An 18,496-nucleotide genomic window follows, 5' to 3' on the forward strand; every position below is an offset into this window, starting at 1 on the left:
TGGTAGAGAAATGAACATTCAATTCTCTGGCAATAGTACTGGTGGACATTCCTGCATGCTAATTGCACGCTCACTAAAAACTTGAGACATCTGTGGCATTGTGTTGTGTGACAAAACTGCACATTTTAGTGTCATTTTATTGTCCCCAGCACAAGGTGCAACTGTGTAATGATCATGCCTTTTAATCAGCTTCTTGATATGCCACACCTGTCAGGTGGATGGATTATCTTGGCAAAGGAGAACTGATCACAACAGCAATGTAATTTTTTTATTTCACCTTTATTTAACCAGGTAGGCCAGTTGAGAACAAGTTGCGACCTGGCCAAGATAAAGTAAAGCAGTACGACAAAAACAACAACACAGAGTTACACATAAACAAACGTACAGTCAATAACACAAAATAAAATAAAAATAGAAAAATCTATGTACAGTGTGTGCAAATGTAGAAGAGTAGGGAGGTAGTCAATAAATAGGCAGTAGAGGCAAAAATAATTACAATTTAGCATTAATACTGGAGTGATAGATGTGCAGATGATGATGTGCAAGTAGAGATACTGGGGTGCAAAAGAGCAAGAGGGTAAGTAAAATTATGGGGATGAGGTAGTCGGGTGCTATTTACAGATTGGCTATGTACAGGTACAGTGATTGGTAAGCTGCTCAGACAACTGATGCTTAAAGTTAGAGGGAGATATAAGACTCCAGCTTCAGAGATTTTTGCAATTCGTTCCAGTCATTGGCAGCAGAGAACTGGAAGGAAAGGCGGCCAAAGGAAGTGTTGGCTTTGGGGATGACCAGTGCAATGTACCTGCTGGAGCGTGTGCTACGGGTGGGTGTTGCTATGGTGACCAGTGAGCTGAGATAAGGCGGGGCTTTACCTAGCAAAGACTAACATTGTGCACAAAATTTGAGAGAAATAAGCTTTTTGTGCATATGGAACATTTCTGAAAACTTTCATTTCAGCTCATCAAACATGGGACCAACACTTTATTTATATTTTTGTTCGGTATAGTACGATATGTTACGTTTCGTATGGTATGTATTAATTTGGGGATGTCCATCATCCATTTAGTATGATATGTTCCGACTTACAATTCCTGTGATATGTTACAAATTCCAATTTGTTGTGGTTAACGTTAGCTGGGTGGCTAGGTGGCTAACGATAACGTTAGCTAGCTGGCTAACATTAGCTAGGTGAGGAGTTAGGGGTTAGGGTTAAGGTTAGGAGTTAGGCTAAAGGGTTATGGTTAGGGTTAGTTAAAAGGGTTAAGGCTAGGGTTAGGGGAAGGGTTACGTAAGTAGCTGCAAAGTAGCTACAAAGTAGTAAGTAGTTGAAAAGTTGCTAATTAGCTAAAATGAGATTCGAACACGCAACCTTTGGGTTGCTAGATGTTCTCATTATGCACTGACCAATCCACTACGACCAACCATCCTCCTTTCGTTTTTGCTTTAAGTAACCTTCTGCCTTCTGTAACCATACCAAACATAACATATCATACTAATTTGAGTGTCCCCGGATTTACTTTACTATGTTACGTCTAGTCTATGAGACCAGACTTTAAATTTGTAGTGATGGAATACAATGGTTGCTGGCTTCTTGTCAATGCTTCTGGGAACCATTGAGGAAACAGAGCACATATTTGGAGTTTAGGCAAACGTTTGCATAGAGGGCCTGATTGAGTGTTGAGATAGGTACAACTCAGACTTCCTTGATGTCAATGGGAGACTTGCTTAAAAATGCGTGAAGATCTCAAGTCAGAATACCACCCAGACTGAACATGAAGTTGAAGAATTCCAAGCAGCATTCCATTCATGTAACTTGAACCCTGACATTCCTTAACATCTAACTACAGCAGGGATGATGGGGGTGGTGTCCACAAAAAAATCACATTTTGCCATGGGACGTAGAGAAAATGTTGCCATTTTAAAGCAAGTTTGCGTCAATTCGACACATTTTGCCATGGGGAGGAAAGAAAATGTGCAGTTTTACAGCTAATTTCCTGCAATTCTACACATTTTTGCCATAGGGTGGAGACAAATGTTTGCAGTTTTTAATATGATAACTGATGATCAATGGGGGTAATTTGACCATGTATACTACAAGTTTAGATATCTGGCCACTAGACTAACTTACCAATCTAAAACATGTTAGCTGACATGGGCTAATTGACTGATTGCTGATGGGCAACCAAATTTCGAAATTACACCTTGTTCGATGAGAGTGCAGGGGACCACTTTTTAAGGGTATGCACAAACTAAGAAGTGTGGCTTTAACATACCTTGGCTCCTGCAGGTCCCACGGGCCCTGGCGATCCTGGTAGTCCCCTCACCCCCCGGTCACCTCGATCACCCTGTAGATAAACACACAAGTGAAATCATTCAAAAAATTTTATGTTGATACAAAGACAGAGAAAGTATGTACCAACCTATGATGTGCATACCATAGAGCTATGGTCTAAAGTAGTGCACTATATAGGGAATAGGGTACTATTTGGGATGCTGACACTGTCAGGATTCTCTGGAATGCAGCAATACTGTGTTTGCACTTCCGTTTCCAATGCAGGTGCCATTCATATCTTATATTTTGATGTATAATATTGCTTGGAATTGCTTTTCAAAGGTGAAGCACCGGTCAGGGAGTCTAGTTGTATTGGATAAAGACTTTGTGAAAATGTTCAGTAAATGTTTATTCATCCAGCCTGATCTATACGGCATGTTTAATATTGCGGTAATGATGCAGATTTCTCTGTTGTCACACCCTCCCTTTGACCGGTAAACTTACTCAACTCAATTGTGTAAGGCCCAGTGCATTATTTGTCCATCCTGTACTTTGAAGGTTGACCATTCAGGAAGTGCTCTCCTGTATTGCTTAAGGTGGAGTTTAATAATCGGTCAGACTCCTATACTGGACGCAGGTAATCCTGTGTTTAACGTAGGTGTATGTAGGTATGCCAGCACTACAGTACCAAAGGTTTCTATAGGACTATGGGTGGTTGTCTGGGTAAACATTCTAGATCCAAAACCTTCAAAAAAAGAACTACCTTTTCTCCAGGAATTCCTTTCCCAGGCTCACCCTCTATCCCTCGCAGTCCTGGCAAACCAATCTCACCCTGTTTCAAGACATCAAGGAGAATATAAAAATGCAGACAATGAACAAGTTAGCAAATGAACTATTTCAAATGTCTGTGCTCTGTGCGTTTGCGTGTGCATTTTATAGCAGTTGGACAAATAAAGATTACTTAAAACTTTAGAGCAAATCATTCCTGACTTTACACTTTAAATATACAATGGGGCCCAATGAACTTTGGCCTCCTTTGACCCCTTAGTTACCTTAGGTCCGACCGCTCCATCTTCTCCGGGTATACCAGGTATCCCAGAAGATCCGTCAGGTCCTGGTTCACCCTGGAGACGACCAAAGACCAGACACTCACCTCCACATTCAACACCTGCTCATCTCAGCTGTACATACAGTGAATGTATATAATATCCGGTGTTGTATATTTCATTGGGGACCTTTGCCATCAACTCACCTTTGACCCTGGCTCCCCGACTCCTCTCTCTCCCTGTGGTCCGTGCTCTCCTGGGAAGCCCTGGTCACCCTGTGGAGAAGACAACTGGATCAGTCCCTGATTAGATGTGAAGAATGAAAACCAGCAGTACTACGGACCTCATGGTCTGGATTTGAGTAAGGGGGCAATGTACCATGTCACCCACCACCATATTTAGTTCCACCCACCTTTGGGCCGACTATTCCCAGCCCTGGTGGCCCCCGAGGGCCGGAAGACCCAGATGGACCACTGTCTCCCTGCAAGGAGAGAGAGGGACAGAGATTAGTCAGTTTAGTTATAATTGAGTGATAAAAAAAACCAGAATGTCAGTTGGATTCAAATTGAAATAGTGGAACACAGTGGAAACAGTAGAACAGTGGAAACAACGGAATAATATAATAGGCCTGCCTTTTCTCCTTGGATCCCTGCACCTGGAAAACCCACCAATCCTGGTAAACCTGGAGCTCCTGTGTTTCCCTGGAGGTCAGAGGTTAAAGGGTTCAGGGGATAAGCGGTAGTCCCTTAGTGCAGGGGTTCCCAAATGTTTTTTTTGCTTCTGGGCCCCTTTTATGATAGCAACTTCATCAGGGACCCTGTCATAATATCAGAACACAGTGCTTCTGCAGTGCATGGCCGGACTTACCAAGTCTCGGCCCCTGGGAATTAACATTTAAAAGGCCCCCCTCTTGGCATCAGAGAGACAATTTTGATGGTTTAGGTTCAGGGCCAACATACCTTGTCACCTTTGAACCCTGAACCCGGGGTGCCGCGGGTGCCCTTAGGACCCTCGTAACCCCTGTCACCCTGAAACACATAATACACCCTGAGCCATTAGCTAGGTACACACTTTACTGAATAAATAAAGATATGTGATTCCTACATGTCATATCTCACGTACAGCACACTATAGCCTACACATACAGAACATATCCAAGCTAGACTATTCAGTGGTATGAACAGCTAGTGACGGTGTCTCACCTTAGGCCCTGGTAGACCCTCTCCTGGGAACCCTTGTGTTCCCTGAACCCCTGGAGGACCAATTGGACCCTAGTAGACATAATAAAGAGGATAAAAATGACTTAAATCCATCAGCAAAGAGCAAAGCTCAATTATTAACAATATGTCTCAACCTAGTGGATATCCTGGCACACTGCAGGGTAATTCTACAATTTTATTTTTATTTTTATTTAACTAGGCAAGTCAGTTAAGAACAAATTCTTATTTACAATGACGGCCTACCAAAAGGCAAAAGGCCTCCAAAAGGACAAAACACATCACAACAAGAGAGACAACACAACACTACATAAAGAGAGACCTAAGACAACAACATAGCAAGGCAGCAACACATGACAACACAGCATGGTAGGAACACAACATGGTAGCAACACAAAACATAGTACAAACATTATTGGGCACAGACAACAGCATAAAGGGCAAGAAGGTAGAGACAACAATACATCACACAAAGCAGCCATAACAGTCAGTTAGAGTGTCCATGATTGAGTCTTTGAATGAAGAAATTGAGATAAAACTGTCCAGTTTGAGTGTTTATTGCAGCTCGTTCCAGTCGCTAGCTGCAGTGAACTGAAAAGAGGAGTGACCCAAGGCTGTGTGTGCTTTGGGGACCTTTAACAGAATGTGAATAGCAGAACGGGTGTTGTATGTGGAGGATGAGGGCTGCAGTAGATATCTCAGATAGGGGGGAGTGAGGCCTAAGAGGGTTTTATAAATAAGCATCAACCAGTGGGTCTTGCGACGGGTATACAGAGATGACCAGTTTACAGAGGAGTATAGAATACAGTGATGTGTCCTATAAGGAGCATTGGTGGCAAACCTGAAGGCCGAATGGTAAAGAACATCTAGCCGCTCGAGAGCACCCTTACCTGCCGATCTTTAAATTATGTCTCCGTAATCTAGCATGGGTAGGATGGTCATCTAAATCAGGGTTAGTTTGGCAGCTGGGATGAAAGAGGAGCGATTACGATAGAGGAAACCAAGTCTAGATTTAACTTTAGCCTGCAGCTTTGATATGTGCTGAGAGAAGGACAGTGCACCGTCTAGCCATACTCCCAAATCATTTTATGAGGTGACTATCTCAAGCTCTAAACCCTCAGAGGTTGTAATAACACCTGTGGGGAGAGGGGCATTCTTCTTACCAAACCATATGACCTTTGTTTTGGAGGTGTTCAGAACAAGGTTAAGGGTAGAGAGAGATTGTTGAACACTAAGAAAGCTTTGTTGTAGAGGGCTATGTCAAGCAAGCGTTGACGTAAGAAAGATATCTTGTCACGCCTGCTCCCGCTCTTCCTCCCCCTGGCGCTCGAGGGCACCAGGATCCCCAGCATTATGCACTCAAGCCACCATCAGTACGCACACCTGCCTTCCCCCCGTCGCACGCATCAGCGATCATTGGACTCACGTGGACTCAATTACTTGTGTCATTACCTTCTCTATATCTGTCTGTTCCCAAGCTCTGTTCCCTGCTTCGGGATTGATTGGTATATGTCCGTGTTACCCGTGTTCTGACGCTGTTCCTGTCGTGTTCTATGCCTGTTTGCCAGGCTCCCACACCCCTGCCGGTTCGCGGGGAGTTTACCCCCAGCCGGTTTGCCCAGCGCTCATGTCTCCACCGGCTCGCCCAGGTGGGACGCCGGGTGGCGCCCCCTAGAGGGGAGTTTCTGTCACACCTGCTCCCGCTCTTTCCCTCTGGCGCTCGTGGGTGCCAGGCTGCCCTGCATTACGCACTCCTGCCATCATCATTTACGGACACCTGCCTTCCCTCGTCACGCGCTTCAGCGATATTGGAGTCACCTGGACTCACTCAATCACCTGTTTATTACCTCCCCTATATTTGTCAGTTCCCCAGCTCTGTTCCCCGCTGCTGCATTGTTTGTCATATGTCTGTGTTACCCGTGTGCTGATGCTGTTCCTGTCTTGTTCTATGTCTGTTCCCGAATAAATGTCTGACTCCCCGTACCTGCTTCTCTTGTCCGGCGTCGGCCCTTACATACAGTTGAAGTACGAAGTTTACATACACTTAGGTTGGAGTCATTCAAACTTGTTTTTCAACCACTCCACAAATTTCTTGTTAACACACTATAGTTTTGTCAAGTCGGTTAGGACATCTACTTTGTGCATGACACTAGTAATCTTTCCAACAATTGTTTACAGGCAGATTATTTCCATTATAATTCACTGTATCATAATTCCAGTGGGTCAGAAGTTTACATACACTAAGTTGACTGTGCCTTTAAACAGCTTGGAAAATTCCAGAAAAGGATGTCATGGCTTTAGAAGCTTCTGATAGGCTAATTGACATAATTTGAGTCAATTGGAGGTGTACCTGTGGATGTATTTCAAGGCCTACCTTCAAACTCAGTGCCTCTTTGCTTGACATCATGGGAAAATCAAAAGAAATCAGCCAATTAAAAATTGTAGACCTCCACAAGTCTGGTTCATCCTTGGGTGCAATTTCCAAACGCCTGAAGATACCACGTTCATCTGTACGAACAATAGTACGCAAGTATAAACACCATGGGACCACGCAGCCGTCATACCGCTCAGGAAGGAGACGCGTTCTATCTCCTAAAGATGAACGGACTTTGGTGCGAAAAGTGCAAATCAATCCCAGAACAACAACAAAGGACCTTGTGAAGATGCTGGAGGAAACAGATACAAAAGTAAAACAAGTCCTATATCGACATAACCTGAAAGGCCGCTCAGCAAGGAAGAAGCCACTGCTCCAAAACCGCCATAAAAAAGCCAGACTACGGTTTGCAACTGGGAACAAAGATCGTACTTTTTGGAGAAATGTCCTCCGGTCTGATGGAACAAAAATAGAACTGTTTGGCCATAATGATCATCGTTATGTTTGGAGTAAAAAGGGGATGCTTGCAAGCTGAAGAACACCATCCCAACCGTGAAGCACGGGGGTGGCAGCATCATGTTGTGGGGTGCTTTGCTGCAGGAGGAACTGGTGCGCTTTACAAAAAGATGGCATTATTAGCAAGGAAAATTATGTGGATATATTGAAGCAACATATCAAGACATCAGTCAGGAAGTTAAATCTTGGTCGCAAATGGGTCTTCCAAATGGACAATGACCCCAAGCATACTTCCAGAGTTGTGACAAAATGGCTTAAGGACAACAAAGTCAAGGTATTGGAGTGGCCATCACAAAGCCCTGACCTCAATCCCATAGAAAATGTGTGGGCAGAACTGAAAAAGTGTGTGCGAGCAAGGAGGCCCTCAAACCTGATTCAGTTACACCAGCTCTGTCAGGAGGAATGGGCCAAAATGCACCCAACTTATTATGGGAAGCTTGTGGAAGGCTACCTGAAATGTCTGACCCAAGTTAAACAATTTAAAGGCAATGCTACCAAGTACTAATACTGGGAATGTGATGAAAGAAATAAACACTAAAATACATCATTCTTTCTACTATTATTCTGACATTTCACATTCTTAAAATAAAGTGGTGATCCTAACTAACCTAAGACAGGGAATTGTGAAAAACTGAGTTTAAATGTCTTTGGCCAAGGTGTATGTAAACTTCCAACTTCAACTGTATCTAGCCATAACGAATATTGTGAACTTACCGGCAGTCCTGGTTCACCCATACCCATGGGACCGGTGGGTCCAGGCCTTCCCTGGTTTCCCTTATTGCCCTGGGATACAGAAGAAATTAGGATTAGAGTCTGAAAGATCATTAGAGGGATTACTAGAGAGATCACTAGAGAGATTGCATGACAGAAAATAGGCAGAAGTAACGCCTCCAAAAATAAAGAATATCTAAACTAACTTTAGGTCCAGGAAAGCCGATGCCAGTATCCCCTGGAGGTCCTGTCACTCCACCAGGTCCACGGTCACCCTGGAAAGAGAGGGGCGTCATTCACTTTACCCCATTTTCCTCAATACATTTTAGCTGTATTTTTATCTAGAACATTTCCGGAGGTATTGGAAGTTTAACGTCATCCTTACTTTGGGTCCTACAAGTCCTTCAGGGCCCTGGTCCCCAGGACCTCCACTAAGACCCTGCAACAGAGACAAGAAAACACCTTGGTCAATGCCTGAATTTAAATAATCTGCAGTAGACTAAATTCACAGGGCTTTGAGTTTTTCCTGGATAGAACCCCCCCACCCCCCTAACTTATTTTGTCATTGGAAATGCGTGTGAGCCGCGATGTGTGAGTTATCCCAAAGTAAGCTTTAGTTTCACATTATCTGGTCAATGTTATGGTATGGCAAACAGATAATGTATAGTTTGGAGGGTCAGGGTGTGGTCAATCAAATGATGTGTCCACTAGCCTCATCCTCCTTAATTCTACAATTATTTGCATAGGGACTCCCTAGTCCTCATGGGAACATGATCTAGAACCAGGACTAAAATTGAAATCTAAAAACCACCACCGTATTCAGGTGATGGACTGCTGTTGTCATGCTAACGCAGGAGGGGCGTGAAAAGCGTTTAAGGAGGAATTAAAGGGCGTGGATAACGTGCCGAAACACTAATCCTGCAGGACAATAGTCTGGTGGGAGATAATAAACTGCAGGCTTGGAGGGACTGCTTTAGTTAGGCTCCATTATGGCGGGATAAGGACTAAGCCAGGACTCACATTCCATAAGTGCAGACTGGGAGAAGAGCTTCATACTCAGTGTGCATCTCCATGAGATACTGATGGTTCCAGTGGAGGGTCGGATGTAGGGGTGTAGACACAGGAATCGTTCAATTTGACCACTCACTCATTCACACACAGGTATGAATGGGCAGAGTGTTGTGTGAGGAGTGGGATTCTTCCAAATGTATAAAGCCATGGGGATTTCTTCTCAGTACGTAAATCGAAGACATTAATTTAGAACACATGCAAGTACATATACTGGATTCTGAAGATACTCAGGGCCTTATTCAATTAAACCTAGTTGTTTTACTGTTTCCAGCAGAGGAGGCTGGTGGGGAGAGCTATAGGAGGACGGGATCATGGTAATGGCTGCAATGGAATATTGCAACGGAGTCAAACACATCACACATATGGAAAACACGTTTGACTCCGTTCCATCGATTCCATTCCATGCATTACAATTAGCCGTCTTCCTGTAGCTCATCCCACCAGCCTCCTCTAGTTTCCAGGGTAAGTCAAATATAATATTTTCCCCTTACAGTGCTAAAGTGTGTTCGAAAGAATTGATATGAAGATGAGTTTTCTTTTTGTTTCACAAGCAGTACAGACATAATGACTTTGACTTATCCCTGGGACTTGGCTATCTATTTTGATCTATTTTGTAGGGCCCCAAGTCTGTATCGACAACCAAACAAACATTGTCTGAGGCCTCTGGGAAAAACCATTGATCTGCATGTCTCCAAAATGACCATGCCACCACCATATTGACCATATTGTTCGCTGTAACATATGGACAATAAAGTTGTATTATATTATATTGAGTCACCTGCTCTCCTCTGGGTCCCCGAGGGCCTGGAGGTCCGTCTGGCCCCTGTGGGAACAGGTCACAGTCAGGCGGGGAAGAGGGACATAACAACCTATTGAGGTTGCAGCCAAAAGTCACAAGAACTTTAAAAGGACATGTGCAACTCTCACTCCCAGCTACAAGCTTGCAAGCTGTTGAGTCTAGCATATAGCTCTCTCTTCACAATGCAGTTAATCCTTAGTCAGCAATTCATCCGAATGCACTGAGCAGCAGTCAGTGGGAGGATAGCCATTTACAATGAACAGAGCAGAGACATGGAGAGAGCTGAGAGAGTCATTCATAAAAAACCTACTTGATCTCCCTTCATCCCGGGGACGCCGCACTCGCCTCTTTCCCCCTGGAAGACATTTTAATCAGAGAAGACTGGATTTTGACTGCGCTGAGCGTTTTAAACCGTGGCGTGCCAGAGGACCAGGGTACTGATTAAAACTGATGTTATCTAGCTAGCATGTAGTGTAGAACAAACACTACAGTCTACTGTTTGTTGTCAGGGTAGCATGGGGATCTTGACCAGCTGTTTCACTATGATTCAGTATCTAATCCATCATGGGTCAATTATCTTTGCACAATTAATTTACGGTCACCAAGTAGTACTGGTATCTCACCTTTTCCCCTCTAGTGCCGGGCCGACCCTAAAACAACAGGAGAGTTCTCAATAAAAATCTATACATAAGTTATAAGTCAACAATATACCTGTATAGATTGTTTTAGTCATCTATGCTACAGTACCTCGATACCCTCCATCCCAGGCCTTCCGTTGATACCAGGTTCCCCCTACAGTGACACCAGAGATCAGACAGTGAATGCATCCATATATCCATCAACGTATTTAAAAACATTCCAACGAACATCAACATATATAAAAACATACCAACGAACATCAACGTATTTAAGAACATTCCAACGAACATCAACGTATATAAAATCATTCCAACGAACATCAACGTATATAAAAACATTCCAACGAACATCAACGTATATAAAAACATTCCAACGAACATCAACATATATAAAAACATTCCAACGAACATCAACATATATAAAAACATTCCAACGAACATCAACGTATATAAAAACATTCCAATGAACATCAACGTATATAAAAACATTCCAACGAACATCAACGTATATAAAAACATTCCAACGAACATCAACATATATAAAAACATTCCAACGAACATCAACGTATATAAAAACATTCCAACGAATATCAACGTATATAAAAACATTCCAACGAACATCAACATATACAAAAACATTCCAACGAACATCAACATATATAAAAACATTCCAACGAACATCAACGTATATAAAAACATTCCAACGAACATCAACGCATATAAAAACATTCCAACGAACATCAACGTATATAAAAACATTCCAACGAACATCAACGTATATAAAAACATTCCAACGAACATCAACGTATTTAAAAACATTCCAACGAACATCAACGTATTTAAAAACTTTCCAACGAACATCAACGCATATAAAAACATTCCAACGAACATCAACGTATTTAAAAACATTCCAACGAACACCAACGTATGTAAAAACATTCCAACGAACATCAACGTATTTAAAAACATTCCAACGAACATCAACGTATATAAAAACATTCCAACGAACATCAGCGTATGTAAAAACATTCCAACGAACATCAACGTATTTAAAAACATTCCAACGAACATCAACGTATATAAAAACATTCCAACGAACATCAACATATATAAAAACATTCCAACGAACATCAACGTATTTAAAAACATTCCAACGAACATCAACGTATGTAAAAACATTCCAACGAACATCAACACTGCATTCTTTCTGTCACTACAAATGAACATGGTGGGATTATCTCAGGACAAAACGAAGAACTTACATGAAATCCTTTTGGACCGGGAGTACCGTCAGATCCAGGCTGGGCTGATTTCCCCTGCAGATTTCAAAGGAATGGAGAGATCATTCCATCAGAGGATAGAATGGACAGATCGTTGGACAGAATGTGACTTTTTGGGGCCCTTTTTCATCTCTGGTTGTTCCCATAACATCCCCATAGTGTGTGTAGATTTGTGCGTACAGTAGGTGACCGTGGTCGTTCGGTGCATGTCCCTGTCTATGCTCTTCCTGTGACCTCTCTATGTATTATCAGCCTCAAACCTTAAGTGGTAGCCTATACAACCTCAGTCAACTCAATAGTGTCAGGGGCCTCTGTACCTTATAACCTCAGTCAACTCCCTAACACCCTAATGCTCATCCCCTCCCTGTGTGTTTGCCCACATCTAATCTCCTATCCTTGACCACTGCTTCCAGCCAAAAAGCCTCTCTTCAAAAGGCCTGCTAGTCAAAACACACAAAGTCCCACTACACTATTATTTTATTTTACGCCATGACCCTTCGACCCCTCGCACAGTACAGGCCTGCTACACATGCAGTGTCGGAAACACTTCCTACTCTTTGATGTGATGCCCAGGACCACTCTTGTATACACAGAGGCCAGATACACCTCATCCTATTCACAAAGAGGCCAGATGCCCCTGCTATGAGCACCTGCTATGAGTATTCAGGGGTGTTACAGGGGTGTTGAGCAGTTTAGGGTGGGTTAGGGACAGGGGGGCTATGACTGGAAAAGCCCCTGGTTGCATACAAAAGGATATGTAGGGGGGTTACAGCCCATGGTTGTCCAACTGGTGAACATGCCAGCAATAACACAGGCCTGAGGATTACTGCTCCTCTGTACTGCAGAGTAAACCACTGTCAACCTGGACACATCAACCTGGACACATGAGGTCAATGACGAAACACATGACAAAAATTGGAATTAAAACGTCAGTGTACTTCCTGAATTGAATGAATTGACTAAAGACAGAAGAGAACAACAAATCAAAACTGAAGAAGAGTTATAGCGTATGGTATGTACTGGCTACTAGAGGATGCTTTTGAGCAAAAACAAGAATGGGTTAGACGATGAGACAGAAGTGGACTCACTGGGCTTCCAGGGGGACCTCTTTCTCCTTTATCACACAGACAGGACTTCGGCTGTGGGCACTGGAACCAAGAGAAGCAACATTTGAGTATACACCTCAGAGATAGTCATCTTTACATTCCAAATGGATGGTTACAAGAAAAAGAGACATACTTACCCCTGTGTTGACAAGCGTGTTCTAAAAAGAAGAAATAACAGCGCTTTATATTTTGATAGCTCACACTTAGGTGCTCAGTAATGTACATGTTTAAATTGAGCCCTTTTAATCCTGGTTAGGTAATTCACTGCGAGAGCCCTACTGATTTGGGATTTAGGGGGTGAAGGAAAACATAAACATCTAGAAGTGTATGGCAATGTCAAACATGTTGGCATCCTTGAGGACAGCTCACTCCCACCACCACTCACCAGTTCTCTGAAAAGTTTATCCTCCAGCAGGTTGTCTGTAAGGCTGAGGACGTGCTGCTGTGGCGGGGCGCTGGCTATGGAACGTAACCTGACATTGGTGGGCATATCCCTGGGTAGACCCGACAGCCCGATGGTGAACAGACGAATGTTGTGGTTCTTGGCCTCGGATGCGGCGGTCACAGCACTGGGGCTACGGGGATGGTCCACGCCGTCAGTCATCAGCAACATCACCCTCAGGCTGTTGGCCGCTGTCTCACGGCTAAACATCTGGGTGTTATAATCATTTGATTGTACTTTGGTATTGGGTCTAATACTTGTTTTTTGGTGTGGTGCAATTTGTTCTCAATTGGGTTTACTTTTTTTGAATAGTCCTCTATGAATAATCCAACTATCAACAAACTTTCATTTGTAACCCTATTGGCTTGGGGCTAGGACTGTTAGTGGATAGTTAGTTGAACGGTTAGTTGATGGTTAGTTTAACATCCATCAACCATCTGCAAGGGACAATCCAAATAAAGTGCTACTAGATAATGATATGCAGACCTGTGTAGCGTTAGTGATGGCGTAGGCTGAGTAGGTTCCGTGTCCGATGTAGGCCATGGACGCCACTCTGCTCTGGAACACATCCACATCCTGCCAGTCCCGGAAGTTGTGCTCCAGAGAAACAGAACTAGGAGGAGAAGAAAAAGAAGAAGAAGATGGAGAGCAGTTAAATGGCCAGGTCGCAATTGTAAATGAGAACGTGTTCTCAATTTGCCTACCTGGTTAAATAAAGGTGAAATAAAAAAAATAAAAAATAAAAAAAATAAAATCTAGAGATGTTAGATGGAGAGCAGTTAAATCTAGAGACGTTAGATGGAGAGCAGTTAAATCTAGAGACGTTAGATGGAGAGCAGTTAAATCTAGAGACGTTAGATGGAGAGCAGTTAAATCTAGAGACGTTAGATGGAGAGCAGTTAAATCTAGAGACGTTAGATGGAGAACAGTTAAATCTAGAGACGTTAGATGGAGAACAGTTAAATCTAGAGACGTTAGATGGAGAACAGTTAAATCTAGAGATGTTAGATGGAGAACAGTTAAATCTAGAGCTGTTAGAAGGAGAGCAGTTAAATCTAGAGACGTTAGATGGAGAGCAGTTAAATCTAGAGACGTTAGATGGAGAGCAGTTAAATCTAGAGATGTTAGATGGAGAACAGTTAAATCTAGAGACGTTAGATGGAGAACAGTTAAATCTAGAGACGTTAGATGGAGAACAGTTAAATCTAGAGACGTTAGATGGAGAACAGTTAAATCTAGAGAGGTTAGATGGAGAACAGTTAAATCTAGAGACGTTAGATGGAGAACAGTTAAATCTAGAGACGTTAGATGGAGAACAGTTAAATCTAGAGAAGTTAGAAGGAGAACAGTTAAATCTAGAGACGTTAGATGGAGAACAGTTAAATCTAGAGACGTTAGATGGAGAACAGTTAAATCTAGAGAAGTTAGAAGGAGAACAGTTAAATCTAGAGACGTTAGATGGAGAACAGTTCAATCTAGAGACGTTAGATGGAGAACAGTTAAATCTAGAGACGTTAGATGGAGAACAGTTAAATCTAGAGACGTTAGATGGAGAACAGTTAAATCTAGAGACGTTAGATGGAGAGCAGTTAAATCTAGAGACGTTAGATGGAGAACAGTTAAATCTAGAGAAGTTAGAAGGAGAACAGTTAAATCTAGAGACGTTAGATGGAGAACAGTTAAATCTAGAGACGTTAGATGGAGAACAGTTAAATCTAGAGACGTTAGATGGAGAACAGTTAAATCTAGAGACGTTAGATGGAGAACAGTTAAATCTAGAGACGTTAGATGGAGAGCAGTTAAATCTAGAGATGTTAGATGGAGAACAGTTAAATCTAGAGACGTTAGATGGCGAGCAGTTAAATCTAGAGATGTTAGAAGGAGAGCAGTTAAATCTAGAGACGTTAGATGGAGAGCAGTTAAATCTAGAGACGTTAGATGGAGAGCAGTTAAATCTAGAGACGTTAGATGGAGAGCAGTTAAATCTAGAGACGTTAGATGGAGAACAGTTACATCTAGAGATGTTAGATGGAGAACAGTTAAATCTAGAGATGTTAGAAGGAGAAAAGTTAAATCTAGAGACGTTAGATGGAGAACAGTTAAATCTAGAGATGTTAGAAGGAGAACAGTTAAATCTAGAGACGTTAGATGGAGAACACTTAAATCGAGAGATGTTAGATGGAGAACAGTTAAATCTAGAGATGTTAGAAGGAGAACAGTTAAATCTAGAGATGTTAGAAGGAGAACAGTTAAATATAGAGATGTTAGAAGGAGAGCAGTTAGAGTTAAGTGCCTTGCTCGAGGGCACAATGGCAGAAGATGACATCTTCAGTGGGATACTAATACCAGCAACCCACTGGTTGCCAGCCCACTCCCGCCCAGATTTTTATCCCAGCTGCCATGGGATAGAACCTCTCTGGTTGTTAGCTCATCCCTCTAACCTCTACAGTACCAACCTGCTGTACTGCAGCGCTGCCAGTCTCAACCCTCTAACCTCCACAGTACCAACCTGCTGTACTGCAGCACAGTCAGTCTCATCCCTCTAACCTCCACAGTACCAACCTGCTGTACTGCAGCAGTCAGCCTCATCCCTCTAACCTCTACAGTACCAACCTGCTGTACTGCAGCACAGTCAGCCTCATCCCTGTAACCTCTACAGTACCAACCTGCTGTACTGCAGCACAGTCAGTCTCATCCCTCTAACCTCCACAGTACCAACCTGCTGTACTGCAGCACAGTCAGCCTCATCCCTCTAACCTCTACAGTACCAACCTGTAGTACTGCAGCACAGTCAGTCTCATCCCTCTAACCTCTACAGTACCAACCTGCTGTACTGCAGCAGTCAGCCTCATCCCTCTAACCTCTACAGTACCAACCTGCTGTACTGCAGCAGTCAGCCTCATCCCTCTAACCTCCACAGTACCAACCTGCTGTACTGCAGCAGTCAGCCTCATCCCTCTAACCTCTACAGTACCAACCTGCTGTACTGCAGCACAGTCAGCCTCATCCCTCTAACCTCTACAGTACCAACCTGCTGTACTGCAGCACAGTCAGTCTCATCCCTCTAACCTCCACAGTACCAACCTGCTGTACTGCAGCACAGTCAGCCTCATCCCTCTAACCTCTACAGTACCAACCTGCTGTACTGCAGCACAGTCAGCCTCATCCCTCTAACCTCTACAGTACCAACCTGCTGTACTGCAGCACAGTCAGTCTCATCCCTCTAACCTCCACAGTACCAACCTGCTGTACTGCAGCGCTGCCAGTCTCATCCCTCTAACCTCCACAGTACCAACTTGCTGTACTGCAGCACAGTCAGCCTCATCCCTCTAACCTCTACAGTACCAACCTGCTGTACTGCAGCACAGTCAGCCTCATCCCTCTAACCTCTACAGTACCAACCTGCTGTACTACAGTGCAGTCAGTCTCATCCCTCTAACCTCTACAGTACCAACCTGCTGTACTGCAGCACAGTCAGCCTCATCCCTCTAACCTCTACAGTACCAACCTGCTGTACTGCAGCACAGTTAGCCTCATCCCTCTAACCTCTACAGTACCAACCTGCTGTACTGCAGCGCTGCCAGTCTCAACCCTCTAACCTCTACAGTACCAACCTGCTGTACTGCAGCACAGTCAGCCTCATCCCTCTAACCTCTACAGTACCAACCTGCTGTACTGCAGCGCTGCCAGTCTCAACCCTCTAACCTCTACAGTACCAACCTGCTGTACTGCAGCAGTCAGTCTCATCCCTCTAACCTCTACAGTACCAACCTGCTGTACTGCAGCACAGCCAGCCTCATCCCTCTAACCTCTACAGTACCAACCTGCTGTACTGCAGCACAGTCAGCCTCATCCCTCTAACCTCTACAGTACCAACCTGCTGTACTGCAGCACAGTCAGCCTCATCCCTCTAACCTCTACAGTACCAACCTGCTGTACTGCAGCACAGTCAGCCTCATCCCTCTAACCTCTACAGTACCAACCTGCTGTACTGCAGTGCAGCCAGCCTCAACCTCAGTCTCCAACCTGCTGCCTGGATCTGCATGAGCCGCGTGCTGAAACGCAGGACGAAGTCTTTCTGCTTCTCAAACAGCAGCACCTTGGCCTTCTCTGAGCTGTCCAGGATGAACATGATCTCCACCGGGCAGATCAGAACTATTGGGGAGGGGGGAGAGAGAGAGGGATGGAAAGAGAGACAGGGTGGAGAGGATTGCAGGTGAGTGAATGAATACATGAATGAATGAATTAATAAATTAATTAATTAATGAATGAATGAAACCCACTTACTTTTCCCTTCATTTTGGAGGACCTGGTTGTCGTCTCTCTGGCCCTTCCTCCTCCTGCCCTGAACCCTGGCTGTGTGTGTTAGTACCAACACGAGGAGCAACAGCTCCACAACCTTCCTCATCTTGATCTCTTGTCCAGCAGCTCAGCCTAGAACCAACCAAACATGAGTTTGAGACAACTTCTCCTAATTCAGAACACACACAGACACACAAACAGACACACAAACAGACACACACACACACACACACACACACACACACACACACACACACACACACACACACACACACACACACACACACACACACACACACACACACACACACACACACACACACACACACACACACACACACACACACACACACACACACACACACACACACACACCTAGTCACAGAAGAGTGCTATGACTTCTGTACACACTAGAGGGCGGCAACACCATAATACAACTTTAAATGACGCCAGATCAATTTGGGCTAATGTGATATCATAATTTGTTTGCAAGCAAAGGGAACAGGTTGTACATGAAGCCTCCAGTGAGGGAATAGCTGCAGCTGTAACATCATAATGACTACCCAGGAAACCAGAATCACTGCTCTCTGTGTGAGATCATCTGTTTATTTTACCAAAGTTATTGCCAGTTACTGTTTGTCTTTACAGCAGTAATTTTCAGGATATGGTCAGACAATTTTTTCTTCAGAAAATGTTCCCATTTAGTTACAAAATATATT

The 18,496-nt window shown here is 43.7% G+C and overlaps 1 protein-coding gene across 1 annotated transcript in view; it reads right to left on the minus strand.

Moving 5' to 3' along the window:
- col28a1a (collagen, type XXVIII, alpha 1a) overlaps positions 1 to 18,496 on the minus strand; it is a 28,862-nt gene that overhangs the window by 9,821 nt on the left and 545 nt on the right. The window contains exons 2-23 of the mRNA XM_071368200.1: positions 17,763 to 17,909; positions 17,459 to 17,630; positions 13,962 to 14,088; positions 13,419 to 13,685; positions 13,171 to 13,191; positions 13,016 to 13,075; positions 11,910 to 11,963; positions 10,757 to 10,801; positions 10,633 to 10,659; positions 10,320 to 10,364; positions 9,989 to 10,033; positions 8,525 to 8,578; positions 8,346 to 8,414; positions 8,143 to 8,211; positions 4,524 to 4,592; positions 4,281 to 4,349; positions 3,954 to 4,022; positions 3,734 to 3,802; positions 3,528 to 3,596; positions 3,328 to 3,399; positions 3,039 to 3,107; positions 2,277 to 2,348 (exon numbers count right to left, since the gene is read on the minus strand). Coding sequence (XP_071224301.1) covers positions 2,277 to 2,348; positions 3,039 to 3,107; positions 3,328 to 3,399; positions 3,528 to 3,596; positions 3,734 to 3,802; positions 3,954 to 4,022; positions 4,281 to 4,349; positions 4,524 to 4,592; positions 8,143 to 8,211; positions 8,346 to 8,414; positions 8,525 to 8,578; positions 9,989 to 10,033; positions 10,320 to 10,364; positions 10,633 to 10,659; positions 10,757 to 10,801; positions 11,910 to 11,963; positions 13,016 to 13,075; positions 13,171 to 13,191; positions 13,419 to 13,685; positions 13,962 to 14,088; positions 17,459 to 17,630; positions 17,763 to 17,883 — 1,734 coding nt within the window. The 5' untranslated portion in view covers positions 17,884 to 17,909. The remainder of the gene's footprint in view (positions 1 to 2,276; positions 2,349 to 3,038; positions 3,108 to 3,327; positions 3,400 to 3,527; positions 3,597 to 3,733; positions 3,803 to 3,953; positions 4,023 to 4,280; positions 4,350 to 4,523; positions 4,593 to 8,142; positions 8,212 to 8,345; positions 8,415 to 8,524; positions 8,579 to 9,988; positions 10,034 to 10,319; positions 10,365 to 10,632; positions 10,660 to 10,756; positions 10,802 to 11,909; positions 11,964 to 13,015; positions 13,076 to 13,170; positions 13,192 to 13,418; positions 13,686 to 13,961; positions 14,089 to 17,458; positions 17,631 to 17,762; positions 17,910 to 18,496) is intronic.

This window comes from Salvelinus alpinus, chromosome 26, assembly GCF_045679555.1.
Source record: "Salvelinus alpinus chromosome 26, SLU_Salpinus.1, whole genome shotgun sequence".
Taxonomy (NCBI): Eukaryota; Metazoa; Chordata; class Actinopteri; order Salmoniformes; family Salmonidae; genus Salvelinus; species Salvelinus alpinus.